Below are 14,350 nucleotides of genomic sequence, written 5' to 3'. Positions count from 1 at the left end.
AACTTTGTCTTGATCCGTATAGAGTGTGTACGCTCGCTTACTCGATGCCTCCTTCATGCAAACATCTGGGTCATCTTTTGCATCTTCATCTGCCACCGAGTCTACATCGAAATTATTCTCCTGGACTGATTATACGAATACTGAGTGTGTGAACTAACTGTTTCTAAAGCATATCGCTCTTCGTCAATGATATAGTCCATAGGCTCAGGTCTACCGTATTCATCAACTGCATTACCGTGCCCGTCTTCGTAGAAAATTTGAAAGCTCATATTGTAATACTCGGTTTTTAATGAGAAAGGAAGTAAAAAAAAAAAAAAAAAAAGAAGAGAAAAAAGAAAAAAGAGCTAACGGTGCTTTCGTGCTTAATATACTCATATTTTGGACGATAAAGCTTCTACATATACGACATTCAATTTGTCAGCAAGCGAAATCAGCCAATGGTTTACGTGACAATAGAATTTAACGAACGCGAATTTTACTCTTGGCATCAGTGTTAATAATTTTTGGAAATACTGCATAACCCTGTGTCAGGGGGCCTATGCCCCTAGCTCAGTGGTCAAAAATCTATGATTTGAAGCCAAAGTCTTGCGTTCGAATCCCGCAAAACCGCTCCCAGTAGCTTGCTCTTGAGGGTTTTAATGCCGCTTTCTATGGTTCTCGGTTGTTGGTCGTTGGAAATAAACAAATTATGAATAATTACGGTACCCGCCCAGGTTGAAATAAGCATGAACCCTAACACCACCAAGTCTTAGCCTACCAATTATAATGATTAGTTTATCTCCCTCTACCCACCCCCATTAGATTGTATGCTTTCCCCCTCCACCGCCAGTACCTTCTCACCCCCACCACATTATACACCCCACCTTGTTGAACTTGCCCGGGCAATTTCAGTATAAAAAAAATACTACGTGCCCACTTGGGTTTAATAAAAGATTGTTTAACCGTATAACTGGCCAACGAGAGAAGGAGCGCGGTTTGTGAGTCGGTAGTAGGTTCAAAAGGAAGGACAGTGGATCTATAATAGTGCGTGGTATTAGGAGGTGAGCATGTATGTTTAGACTGTGAACGGTATGGGCCTTCGTAAGCAGTTGGTTAAGATGCCTTGGGTAGGCTTTGGCTTATCATCAAGCAAATCATCCGAGACACCAGCGAGTAAAGCGGTTCCACTCAAGACGAGGCATAGGCAGCCAAAGAATACGATCGAGGCACACTGAAGGATGGCAAGCTGAAGTCGGCGAGAGGTTGCATTCTGGAGGAGAATCTCTATGTGTACATCAAATAAATTCTGTAATAGGGCAAGAAGTGGCGGTTCAACAATAGGTTGCAAGGCTTCCCAGATCTTGCGACGGTCAAATGTATTGTAAGCTGACTTTATATCCAGAAAGACAAGGATAGGTGTGGTACGATGGTACCGGCGTAGTATGCTACGGATCCCAGCGAGACAAAGAGCTTGATCAAGGAAGCTTCGGGCTTCGCGGGAACTTTCTTGCGCCAAATCTAGAGGTAGGATATGTGACGAGACTAACGGATAGAGACAGCGTTCCAGGAGCTTACGGTGTAAGGAAAAAGCTCAAATATCTTTTGTTACACCAATTACCGAAAATGGAAACACACCAAACGAACTTCAACTCATGATATGAACTTCGATTCATCAAATGAAACTCAAACCGCCACATCAGAAACAGTATAAATAACCTCTGGTTATTCCCCTTGTTCACCTTACTTTTTTATTTACTTTTTACTTTTTCTATTTATTTTATTTTTACTTACATTACTTTATTTTATCAATAAACCTTATTCTGTGCTCAAAGTAAACCTCTGATACTATTATCTCAAGTAAATACAAGTCCCTTGAAGCAATTAAAACTTCATTGTATCTCTACAAGTTTATCACAAGAAATTATTATCTTGCAATCTTATCTGATCTTACAAGAAGATCTGGTGGCCACATAACGACATATTATCGACATATTCAACAACATATACAATTGACAACCCTTTAAATTAACTAAATCAACCCAAACTATAAACCAACCTATATATTAAACCAAAATTTACAACGGAATACATATGTCAAGCTAATAGGCCTGTAATTTCCTGGATCAGACGATGAGCCTTTCTTGTGGCTTGGTACTACTTGGACGACGCTCCAATCGAGAGGCGTATAAGAGTACCACCAACAAAGTTTGAGTAGGTAAAGAAGAAGAGGAACGAGTTGCTTTTGTAACGGCTCAAGCATTTCTTGGCGTATATGGTCAATTCCAGGAGCTTTCTTTGAGGAAACATGCTTAAGAGCGTTTTGAACCATGTCTATAGTAAGTGGACAGGAAGCATCTTCGAAATAGGTTGCCAAGAAATCGCAAGAAGAGGATGATGGCGGATTTTGCAGTAAATAACCAGAATAAACGGACTGCAGGTGAGATGCCATAATATTTGTTGAATGCTGTGGACCTTCTATAATTGAAAATCTGGCAGAAGTTGCACCAAGTTTCTTTGCGTCTTTTAATGATCAGCCGTCGTATGGTAGCTTTAGCCTCTTGGTGAAGTGGCCGGTATCGAGGACAATTAAATCCTCGAGACTTGCGCCATTGCGGTAGTAGTATTCCCGGAACTGAATGGTATTGAGCATTTCGGGAGTCCAAAAGTCGCAATTTCTGGTTGTAGAGGGTGGAGGTCGACGACCGCAAGTCATGTCCAGGGGGTGGTAGATAAATCGGCATATGTTGCTTTGAGACTCTTCTATATGCTCCACAGCAAAGTTTCTATTCAGAAAAGAAGGCGATTGAAGGCGTTGCAAGCCTTGCGTACATTCGTTAAAGATATTGACATACTTGTCGACGGTATCTGGGCCTTTAAGTCTACCTAAATTCCATAAGAGTCGGGGAGGGGGAAGTTCAAGTTCTTGTGTGCTGTGCATTTGAAACGAGAGTGTCATAAACTTATGGTTGGAGTCCATTGACAAGTTGCCTCTAATGGTTAATTGTGGAGTAGTAAGTTCATTATTACTTAGAAAATAGTCGATAATGCTGCTTCCATTGTAAGTGATATAGGTAGGTACACCACATGCCAGGTGTTGATTTCATAGTGTCACATTGTTCGTATGGATCCATTCATGTAAGATAAAGCCATGATGGTTGGAGTATAGTTCACCAGTAAAGGATCCTATCTGAGCATTGAAATCGCTGCAGATAATTGTTGTATTCGCATTAGGGATGGATTGGGGAAGAAGACACAAAATTTCTTGTACATTGTGATGATCTAAAAGAGGGGGGAGGTATAGGCAGTGTATAAGGATTTTAGATATAGTGAAGGAAAGAGTATACTTAGCTAACAAAAGATGGTCATGGATTATATGATGTGTAGGAAAAGGGTAAGAAGGGTTGACCAATAGGGTGATACCAAGGCTTCCTCGGGTATGGGACGAATTAATTGGCTGACTATAGGTGTGAAATCGTTTCCAGGGCGTCGAGTAGCGATTGGGGGTAACAATCAAGTTTCGGTGATTAGAAGGAGAGTGGAAGATTCGGCTAACTTCAATAGAGGAGAGATTGCCTGTTTGGGGAGACCAGTAGCATTGAATAAGGAAATGGAGATATTAGCCATTATAGGAAGAGTTCGTTATGGCTGTCGTAGAACAATGTTTACTTATGACTGACATTGAGATAAACGACTGTAATCAGTATGAATAGTGTGAATTCATATATTATAAGATTACGTGTACACACTTTTAGTGATAAGTCTAATTAAATAGAAGCTCTCCTTTGAATATAAATCATTATTTCTTTATATAAATGGATACACTTCTTTAAACGATAATCCTTCTTATGGTAAAAGCAGCATCATAGCCCAGATCATGAAATGAACAATAAGATCAGTGTCAGGAATGAATTAAAATTTTTCTTTATGAGCTCAGGAACCGTTAGTCAATCACAGCCTTAGTAAATATAATCTACGCTTAGAATAATGGCTTACTAGCCATTTGATAGCAAATATAAATAGTAGACCATTAAATTATTTGTATGTTCCTTCTGTCTTTATCTCAAAATAAAGTTTAGTCTCAAAGAGTACTTCTTTGTCTTAAGTCTTATAAACCATTACATAACAATGACTACGCTTGTCAGGGCCCTGTACTTCTTACATATCGAGATCTTCGTCATGCTGTGTCAGGAAAAGGTCTTCCGGTTTGTTAGCGTGAGATGACATGATTTCTTCATTGATTTGCGAACAAGTCCTTAACTGTAGAAGAAACGGGTCACTGTATACTTCACAGGGGCGAATATGATGAATAGCACGCTCAATTCGGTCGGTAAGGTGAATTAGAGCTTGTTCATCTTGTTGCTCTTTGGTATATTCTTTGTAACGAGGATCTTGTAGGATATTGCCATTACAGGGGCCAAAGTCCCCTTTGATTTGGAATTTGAACCTCTGTAACTGGGACTTGAGCTCTGGCACGTAGTCATTTTGAACCAGGAGGACTACGACGCTTCGTGTTGGGTAATTGATGTCTAAGCGTCTGCTATTATTTATTTCAAGTTTGCGAAGACGATTAAGCAATTGGCCAATCGGGACTCGAGCCTTGGTAGGGATGTAAACGTATTGAAAGCCTTGATTGGAGGAAGGGGGCTGTAACAGCCGAGAAGCTGTTTCTTGACGTTGAAGGCGATGCTGTTGTTGATGTTGGACCTGTAATGCTTGCTTTATACGTTGAAGACGCACAGGATTTCTCCAAGGAGTAGATAGCGAAGCAGCAGAGGAGGGATTGGGGGATTGGGAGACATCGAGTGAGGAGCCAGAATGGACAACTCGAGAGGGGACTGACGATCGGAGCTGGCTGATTTCTTCTTGGGCTTTCTAAAGTTCATCTCTCGTTTGCGAGAGTTCGGCGGTGAATCGGCTGATGGTTGCAAGTAGGTCGGCAAGGGAAAGTGTATCATCGTCTTGCGAGAGGGATTGTTCGAAATTGGGTGCAGGCTGTTTGGAAATCTTTATGTCATCACGGGCAGAAAGAGAGTTGGTGTCAGAGCTTGTAGAAGCATTGGCAATAATATCTGCCATGGTATGAGCACTGTTAAATCAAGAGTACGCTTAAACAAATTTTTATTTATAAATAACTAAAACCTCTAATGGGCGCACGATTGTAATATTACATCTTTCCCGCCTGAGGCAGTTTATAAAGGAAGAATGGTGGTGACTAAAAAACCCTTTTGAGACCAAGGGTAAAAATGTTTTGGAAGGAGTGAATGAGATCAAGTGTAGGATACACTAGTGATAAGGAGAAGAAGGGAGTCATGCTAAGAGTCTTTGCCCGAGGCGAGTGGACGGAGTAGGCGGAAGCTTAGTGTAAGATAGGTAATCAAGTTCATATAGGATTCTACATATATTTGGCCATCGAATGGTCCACGAGAGTGTTGTGTTAGGAGGCCGAGGTTTCTTTGTAGGTAGCATATTTAAAATGAAGAACAGTGGATCGGAAATAGTTTGGGGAATCATGAGTCTACGATGCATCTGGAAACAGTGAATGGTATGGGCTTTTGTGAAGGGTTGGCCGGGATGCCGAGGGCAGGTTTTGTATCGACCACCAAGGAGCCAACCAAGACGCCAACGTATACAGCGGCTTCTCTCAGACTTGGACACAGGTAGCCATAGGACAGGGTCAAGAGAGATAGTTGGGCGACAATGCATAAAGAAAATGAAGGCATGCGTAGAACGTTTATTACTGAGGTTATCTTGACGGTATTCTCATTGTATCGATCGTAAAGAGCGACGATCCAGGGACTCTGGGGTGGGGGACATCTCTTTCAAATGGGAAATCTAGAGAGCTTGTATCATTGGGTGCGGCTTTGAGGCTGACGGATAAGTGGAAGAAGATGGTGTAACAGAGCATCTTCTGAAATAGTAAGAGGGCGTAGGAGGAACTGAGATTGCAGAGTATAAGCACGTTCCTGCATGTTTGGTAGCTTCGACATATGTAGCATTACCATGGTGGAAGATGTGTAAGAAATACCGAAAACCCGACGCAAACAGACGTTCTGGGCATCTTCCAATTGTTTGCTAAGGAATGTGATGATCTTGGTAATGGCCAAGCCGTATTCCAGTTGAGCACGAACAATGTGGCTGTAAAAGCGGGTACCAAGGAGAGGAGAAAAGCCTTTAGGGGGTACACCAATAGCTGAAAGCTGGTTCATAATGGCAGGGGCTTTGGTCTTGTTTTGATTGACCAATACAACAGCATCAAGATAGCCACCAGGGCGAAAGGGAATTCCGACATAAGGAAAGGAAGGTTGCTTTGGAATTGGTTCGTCATAGAGGGATAAATCAAGGGTACACCTTTTTCAGAAAGTATTCGTACATTCGAGAGAAAAAAAAATTTTATGTCGTGCCGAACACCGTCATATTTGAAGAGATATACTATACAAGACAGTTACACTGAAGTCTATATTTAACACTTTAACTTGATAAATATTAAAATACAGACAACAAGAGCTTACTCTTGAAGTGTCATGCAACCTAGTGAAGGTACACCGTTTACAGGCTGTTTTCTATAATTGTGTCATGATAAGTAACTGATGTTAACCTTCGTTGAACCAATATGCGACAGCATATTTGATAAACATCAATAAAGAAGCACGCCCAGTGTAATACTAGACAGTAAAGCGTGATATAATATTTAATGATATCAAGCCTTGTGTAAGAGTAGCTAAGTCAGATAAGATCTGGAACGATTGATATCATTTAAAGTGTTTTTACGAGTTATCGCCTAGCTAAATGCTATATATGGAGTAATGGATATAAAGTGGGTGCAGTGCACGTACGTGTTGAGTGTAAGGTTCTGCAAGCAGGTAATAATAGATGCTTTGGTCATTATTCCCTTACGTGAGATAAATGTAGGTTCAGGAATCTTATAAATAAAAGGCTGGATCTATACATTATCGAACATCAACTGTTCTTTTCATCAACTTCAATAACAGCACACGAATAGTTTCTCTGTCAGCTTATTAGTTCTCACTTAAACTGCGCTTTGGTACAACTGGAGAAATACTCACATACAGAAAGGTGCAGGAGAAGTAATAACTTTCGCGCAACCAATTGGATTAAGCTAATGGGTCCTTGAATTAGTTCTAACGAGTAGGTAAAAGAATCTATAAAGGGGAAACTTGTTCAATTATGGAAATATCTGTCAGGATAGTTTAATAAGTACTAACATCTCACGTCATACTCACTCTAGATTATCATTTGGTGTAAATACAGTAGATCTTTTAGCAGTAGTAAAATTTTGGTCTAATTTTATTAGAAATTGTTTGGGATAATGAAAATACATAGGGTAGAATATAAAAAGACAGAAGTACCGTTAGAACTGTGTATATCCTTTTATAGAAAAAGATATATAAAAAATATGATGATCTTTTATCGATATGAAAAATCGTCCTCTATTTATACTTTTTCTTCAACAGGTAAACCTGGTTATCCTGGAACAGTTAATAGTCCTTTTTCATAGATAATGCTAACGATCAATTCGCTGGATCAGATATAAAAATTTTCCAAACGGAGATAGCAATAGCAGTTAGGATCCAACGCTGACTGATTTGAACCTGAGCAGCGCAACTGGATCTGAATCAAACCAACCTGAACCAACCTTTCTGAAAATCGGTGGCATGCTAAATTACAGTCAATCAGAGACTTGTATGAACCAACTTGGACCAACCTGGACCAACCTTTTTCTCTTAAATGTTAATAACACGAAAGCACGCTATATGTATTTTTTTTAATGAAGAATTTACAAAAGAAAACTCTGAAAGACTCAAAGAAGACCTTGAAAAAATTTGTGGGTTGGAGATTTGCTATGCCGATGATCCTAATAAGCCCATGCTCCAAACTAAGCTAAAAGTAAATGGTTTTCCATCCTACTACCATCGATACAAAGATGACCTCCCAAAATCAACCAGTCTTCAAGAACAAATTATTTTAAGCAAGTGATAAAGAAGAGTGTTTTGTCATATATTAATTTAATGACTTTACTAGATAACCAGAAACAACTTATTCAATACCTGAATAAAGTATGCTGATCTAGCCAGCCAGTGGATAGTGACATGTACGAACAAAAGCAAATGTCAATGAAGCAGATTTACTCAGAAACTGTTGTAATTACTGATCTATTTGACGAGAACACATTGAAATCATTTTCTACATGATGTGGCACAGCCAAGTTAGACCTAACGCTTGCTGACCAAACCCGCAAAATTCAAAAAAACGATGTTTCCAAAACCAAGATAAGATACCGCTCCCTTTGGGTTCTAAAAAGCACACATCGAGGTATATTATGCTAGTCAATAAAACTGATACTTTTATACCTTTGATTTTTATGGTTTTTTTTTTATTTTTTTTTTTTTTACTGTAGAATCAGTAGCTCAGCAAATTCTAAATGTTAGGGCAATACATCAAGCCAGATTACGCGGTCTCATAAGCGAGGGGTGTAAAATTATTGGATATGTAAGGAAATCACCTGGAAAGGAGTCAACTACGACAAGACTTCGTCTTTTGGATAGTATGGTAGACAAGTTGATGAAAGCTTCTTCCGTGGACATGGTGTTTGGTTCATACAGTTCTACTTCAGATGAACTTTTTGTAAAACGTGATATCACTACAAGTACCGTCATCCCAAGAACTACAGGATGTAGTATCCACGCTACTATTCAGTGCTTAAATACAATATCTAGAGTTGAACCTAATGCTGCTATAAGATCTGTTACACCTTAATCAAATATAGCCAACTTAGTTTAAATACCTCAGCTTCTTAATATATAATTATAGATTGTGCTATCATCTCTTTTCTTTTCACTTTATTCTGAATAAAGATACAACATAGTCTCATCGTATTTTCTACTTTGTTTAAACCTATCCAAATCCAAATACAACACAGGAAACACCCAAGGTAATACAGCGAAGTATTACGAAGACTCCTCTTAAATTAAAACAATTTGCTTTAGACCTTTTGCAATATTTAGCGACCACTACTTATCCAATTGCAATTGTGGCAATCGACTTCGCTGGTTTCACAACAAACAAACCTGACTTGGTCCACTTTCTTCGGTAATGCAGCAATATGTTAAAATTTTCATGTCCTCTAATGCAATTGTTATAGTGTTCATAAGACTGTAAAAAATATAGTGATCGACAATATCGAATCTAACAATGAAGCTTATTACTTAACCAGGGAGCAGATTCTTTCAGACGACACTATACTTCAGCTTTTCGACTGTCGCTCTGCTCCAGTACGGCGATCTCTTATGTCATGACTTGTAATTTTACGTGTTTTAGTTATTTGGTTACTTATATAAAGATCATATTTATAAAAAAAAATTAAAAATAACAGAGAATACAACCCAATTTTACAAGATAATTAACGATTTCATAGAAGATGTGCTATATTCATACTTTCTGATCTATTAATTGACATTAATTATGTAGACATAAAAAGCTTATCATGTCAAGATCTTTAGCTGATATAGCAAACATAACTATTTTAGAGTTCACTTTAATACAATTCGCAGAATAACCATCTCAAATTATTGTTTCGCTCAATGCTGACGACTTAAACTTCTAGTTACTGACTCACTATTAATCAACGACTTCAAAATCAAAAAGACTTGATGAGCTTCATGACAGACGTCCTTATAATAGTAATATTTAATTTATTATTGTTAGATATTACATCAATTACAGCTAGAGAAGCTAATACAAAAATCGAAGCTGCATGGGTTTACGCCCAGTTTTGGTTCGTTGAATGGAGTTTTTTTCCAAAAATAACAGACTGTTAAAGAGAAATTGTATATTTGTGCCATTTATCACGATGAGTACTTGTGATATTCTGATGGGTTGGTTTGTATCCTTGCTAGCGACATCAACATTGGTAAGTTTGAATAATTTGTATAGCAAATCTCTAAAACTTTCATAGCTTCAAGTTTTTTAGACAAAATTTTTGCATTTTCTTCGCTATATTCCTGGCAAAAAAAAAATGCAGAGGGCCCTTTCCCTTGTTATATTGCCTTTACAAATGTTTGCATCCATGACAAATTATAAGAACTTAAGAGAAATTAAATTTGAATGTCGTTCCTAATTCAACCTTAGTTGCTTCCATTTCGACTTCTGATGTGGTACTAAGCTCTCTGAGCCGCACTTTTTTATTCGTAGTTTTAAATTAATCACTCTGAATTTAATACAACTAGAAACAGAGACTTTTGTGCTTTTTATAGACAGCTTTTTATTTCTATTAGTAAATTGTCTTTGATAATTATAGGATAACACATACTTAAAGATTGATAAATTAATGAATATTTTTTTTTTACCAGTTAACAGCAGTAAAACTGATGGAGAGAAAAGGGATGGAAAAGCTCATATTCTCATTAAGTAGTCTTTTGCTACTGTCATTTGAAAGCACCAAAATTTACTCATACTACGTTTTTCTAATTTTTTGCATTTCCAAACCAACTCTAATATAGCACACTTAACACACTTATATTAGAACAATGGAAAACAATACTTCTAGAACAACTATGTGCTCCTCCTGTGTTGCGACATTACCAGCAGATTCACGCTATCGCACCTGCCAAGCGTGTAGAGAAAGAGTTGCAGCATCACGCCGCAGACGTCGAGCTGAGCAAGAAGAGTAGGAAGGCAGACCAGTGAGACATAGGGGAAGACCTAGAGTAGAACCTTCTCAGACTATTCCTACTGCCTATATCTCGCAGCTTTCTCGCCTTCGTCCTTTGGACCTTGGACGTATGGACAAGGAATGCTCACACTGTCACGCCTTACACTGGATTGATGAAAGGCAAGAGACATCTTCGATGAGAAATCCTAGCTGGGAATCATGTTGCAAGCAGGGATCAGTCCAGTTGCAACTCTTGCCTGATCTACCTGAATACTTGAAGGACTTGCTCGAACGTACGGACACTCAAGGTCGTCACTTTAAGGACAAACCTCGCCAGTACAACGCTGCCTTTGCCTTTACTTCGTTGGGCTGCGATATTGTTTCGCCTGAGGATCGTGCCAGCAACAACAGCAACAACAATAATAATAGAGGTGGATTAAACGCCTTCCAGATCCATGGCGCACTTTGCCACCGTCAAGGCCCCTTGACTCCAGTTGAAGGCAATGAGCCTTCCTACGCCCAGCTATATATATTTGATCCTTCCTATGCCGCTGAAAGAAGACAAGCACGAAACAGCAACCTTGATACTGAGATCATTAGAGAGCTTTCGGTTATGCTTGCTCAATGTAACCCCTTTGCGCGTATATATCGCCATGCACACGAGATATTGAGCAACCATGAGAGCAGCAACACTGTCAGTGATGGTAATGATCAAAGAGAAGTTAGTGCGCCATACATCAGTATCAGCCCATCAATGAGAATGCGCTTAATTGAAGGAAGCGACAGACGCACACACAACTTTCCAACAATGGAAGGGATTGCTGCTGTTATACCAATCGAATATAGTGACAGAAGTTTCCGTGATATTGTTCTTACCTTGAGAAGCAATAGCAGTCTTCGTCAAAACACTGGATTTGAGCAGCACTTTCAGCGTATCAGCCAGGCGCATGCCGCATACATGCCAACACACTATGTGCTTTTATTTCCTCATGGAACGTATGGATGGCATTGGGGCTTGCAACTTTCATTGCCAACTGTCAACATTAGTATTCCTTCTACTACTACTACTACTACTACCGTCGAAGATCATCTTCTTCCTATATGAGAAAGGGACAGATTACCTCAACGCGCATATTACAGATTTAGATTGCATTTGAGAGGAGAACACGAATTTTCTGCCATCTTTTATGCTAAAAAACTTTTCCTACAATTTCTGGTGGATGCGTGGGTCATCTGTGACCAGAACAAGCTTGACTGGATTCGTCAGAACCAGGATAGGCTCCGTACTGACGTGTACAGTGGTATAGCTGATGCTATTGTTGAAGGCGATCAAATCAATGCGGCTGACCTGGGCCGTCGATTCATTCTCCCAAGTAGCTTCCATGGCGGCCCTCGGTTCATGGCCCAATTGTATTATGATTCTATGACCATTGTTCGTCATTTTGGGAAGCCATCTTTGTTTATCACCTTTACGGCCAATCCCAAGTGGGCAGAAATCACCAATGAGCTCCTCCCTGGTCAAGCTGCCTTTGGCAGACCCGACTTGATAGCGAGAGTGTTCAACATGAAAGTTCGTCACTTTTTAAACGACTTGAAAAAGAAAAATATCTTTGATCGATATAAAGGATTAGTTCGTACCATTGAGTACCAAAAACGAGGTTTGCCTCACATGCACTTCTTATTGTTCTTAGATCCTGAAGATAATTTTCACGATGCTGACAAAGTTGATGAGATTATCTGCGCAGAAATCCCTGATAAGACGAACGATCCAGAGCTGTTTGAAATTGTAACCTCCTGCATGCTACATGGCCCATGTGATGAAATTAATCCTGGCAGTCCATGTATGGTACAGGGTGCACAAAGGCTAATGGTTTGCTCAAAGCGGTTTCCAAAACCATTTCAGGATGAGACCACCTTCCCTGAGAATGGCTATCCTCTTTATCGTCGTAAGCGAATTACAGCAGAGGACCAAAACAATTTCTTTTACTCTGTCAGACCACGCGGAAGAGTAGGTGCTGACTTTGTTATGGATAACCGCTGGGTTGTTCCATACAATCCATACCTTACAAAGAAATACAAAGCACATATAAATATTGAAGTCTGTACTGGTGTCGAAGCAGTCAAGTATATAAACAAATATGTCTATAAAGGATCAGACAGAACCACGTTGGAGATCGAGGATACGGAGGATGAAATCAAAAAGTACCTTCACTCCAGGTATATTGGGCCCTCTGAAGCTGTGTGGAACCTCTTTCAATTCAAGACGCATGAGGAAGATCCCACAGTAATTAACCTGCAGGGGCATTTACCGGATCAGCAAGCTGTCTATTTCCCTTCTGAGGCATCAGCAGCAGAGATTTCAAGAATTCTCGAAAGAAATATGACAACTCTGATGGCCTTCTTTGACTATAATGCAAGAAACGAGGATGGTAGACAATATCTCTACCAGGAGTTCCCTCAGCATTTTGTCTGACGAAAAAAGAAAGAAATGGCACCCTCACCAGCGAGGCTTTGCCATTGGCAGAATGTACCACTGCAGTCCTATCGCCGGAGAGAGGTATTACCTTCGTCTTCCCTTCACCAGCGTACGTGGTCCCAAGTCTTTTGAGGATATTAGGACAGTCAATGGGGTTATATATGCGACATTTAGAGAAGCTTGCGTCGCTCTCCATTTGATCGAAGACGACAGAGAATGGGATCGATGCTTTGCTGAAGCACGATTGTTTGCTACCGGAGGTGATTTGCGTAGACTTTTTGTCACTGCATTGTTACAAGGTCAATTAAGCAACCCTTCAGCACTCTGGAACAGTTACCGTGGTGATATGTGTGATGACCTATCGCATAGGCTTTTAAGCCTACTAGGTGATGATTTCGCAGTACACCTTCTGAATCAAGCATTCCAGCATGAGAGTCCAGCTGCAGATTACGGCCTGTATCTATTGCAGAGAAAGCTCGAAGAGAACGGGAAAAGCCTCCAGATGTTCAACCTGCCTGAACCTCTCTGTGATTGGCAATCCTTGCTCGAGAGCAGTGATGGCAACCAAATCGAAGCCAACCCTCTCATAAGAAGAGGACTGATATTTGACTCTGAACAAGTTCTGATCGAGTTCAACAGAATGCATAGCCAGCTCAACCAGCAACAGAAGCACGCCTTTGATACTATCACCAGCAAGATTGAGTCTGATCCTAGAAACAGCCAATTCTTCTGCAAGGCCCTACCGGTACAGGCAAAACATTCGCTTACAACACTCTCTGTAACTATTACAAGAGTAAAAATAAAATCGTCCTTTGCATTGCCTCCTCTGGGATCGCCGCGCTTCTCCTTCCGGATGGCCAAATATCACATTCATTGTTCAAGATCCCGTTGTCCATAGATGAAGGCTCCGCTTGCAGCATCCGAAAGGACAGCAACCTGGCGGAAATGATCAGACGAGCCAAGCTAATCATTTGGGATGAGGCGCCAATGCAGCACAAGTATTGCTTTGAAGCTGTTCATCGCGCCTTTCAAGACATCTGCGATGATCCTGATGAGCTCTATTTGTTTGGAGGAAAGCCTGTTGTCCTTGCTGGTGATTTTGCCCAAATTCCGCCAGTGGCCCGAAGGGGTTGTAGTATCCACGCTACTATTCAGTGCTTAAATACAATATCTAGAGTTGAACCTAATGCTGCTATAAGATCTGTTACACCTTAATCAAATATAGC

At 40.1% G+C, this 14,350-nt stretch overlaps 5 protein-coding genes across 5 annotated transcripts; 1 reads left to right on the top strand and 4 right to left on the bottom strand.

The window, feature by feature from the left end:
• Positions 1-2,509: 2,509 nt before the first annotated feature.
• On the bottom strand, positions 2,510-2,956 carry RHIMIDRAFT_313505 (uncharacterized protein; the record flags this gene model as incomplete). The annotated part of the gene is made up of 1 exon (XM_023614864.1): positions 2,510-2,956. One exon carries the CDS (start codon positions 2,954-2,956, stop codon positions 2,510-2,512), a length of 447 nt encoding a protein of 148 aa, XP_023466538.1.
• A 2,128-nt stretch (positions 2,957-5,084) lies between these two features.
• Positions 5,085-5,776, bottom strand: RHIMIDRAFT_137672 (uncharacterized protein). The gene has a single exon (XM_023605641.1). The coding sequence runs from the start codon at positions 5,680-5,682 to the stop codon at positions 5,287-5,289; it is 396 nt and encodes a 131-aa protein (XP_023466537.1). The 5' UTR covers positions 5,683-5,776; the 3' UTR covers positions 5,085-5,286.
• A 49-nt stretch (positions 5,777-5,825) lies between these two features.
• Positions 5,826-6,601, bottom strand: RHIMIDRAFT_251738 (uncharacterized protein; the record flags this gene model as incomplete). Its single annotated transcript, XM_023610879.1, has 3 exons — positions 5,826-6,327; positions 6,489-6,532; positions 6,575-6,601. 3 exons carry the CDS (start codon positions 6,599-6,601, stop codon positions 5,826-5,828), a joined length of 573 nt encoding a protein of 190 aa, XP_023466536.1.
• Positions 6,602-10,778: 4,177 nt separating this feature from the next.
• RHIMIDRAFT_251737 (uncharacterized protein) lies at positions 10,779-11,422 on the top strand (the record flags this gene model as incomplete). Its single annotated transcript, XM_023610878.1, has 2 exons — positions 10,779-11,369; positions 11,390-11,422. 2 exons carry the CDS (start codon positions 10,779-10,781, stop codon positions 11,420-11,422), a joined length of 624 nt encoding a protein of 207 aa, XP_023466535.1.
• On the bottom strand, positions 11,310-11,640 carry RHIMIDRAFT_283558 (uncharacterized protein; the record flags this gene model as incomplete). The annotated part of the gene is made up of 1 exon (XM_023613132.1): positions 11,310-11,640. A coding segment is annotated over one exon (204 nt), but the record flags the coding sequence as incomplete, so codon positions are not given.
• Positions 11,641-14,350: the final 2,710 nt, after the last annotated feature.

Source organism: Rhizopus microsporus (genome assembly GCF_002708625.1).
Source record: "Rhizopus microsporus ATCC 52813 unplaced genomic scaffold scaffold_8, whole genome shotgun sequence".
In the NCBI taxonomy this organism is placed as follows: domain Eukaryota; kingdom Fungi; phylum Mucoromycota; class Mucoromycetes; order Mucorales; family Rhizopodaceae; genus Rhizopus; species Rhizopus microsporus.
The sequence above is the reverse complement of the archived record's forward strand: the minus strand, read 5'-3'. Positions and strand labels throughout refer to the sequence as shown.

Coding starts and splice junctions, on each gene's coding strand:
- RHIMIDRAFT_137672 (XM_023605641.1), bottom strand. CDS start 5,682: ATGCATTGTCGCCCAACTATCTCTCTTGACCCTGTCCTATGGCTACCT.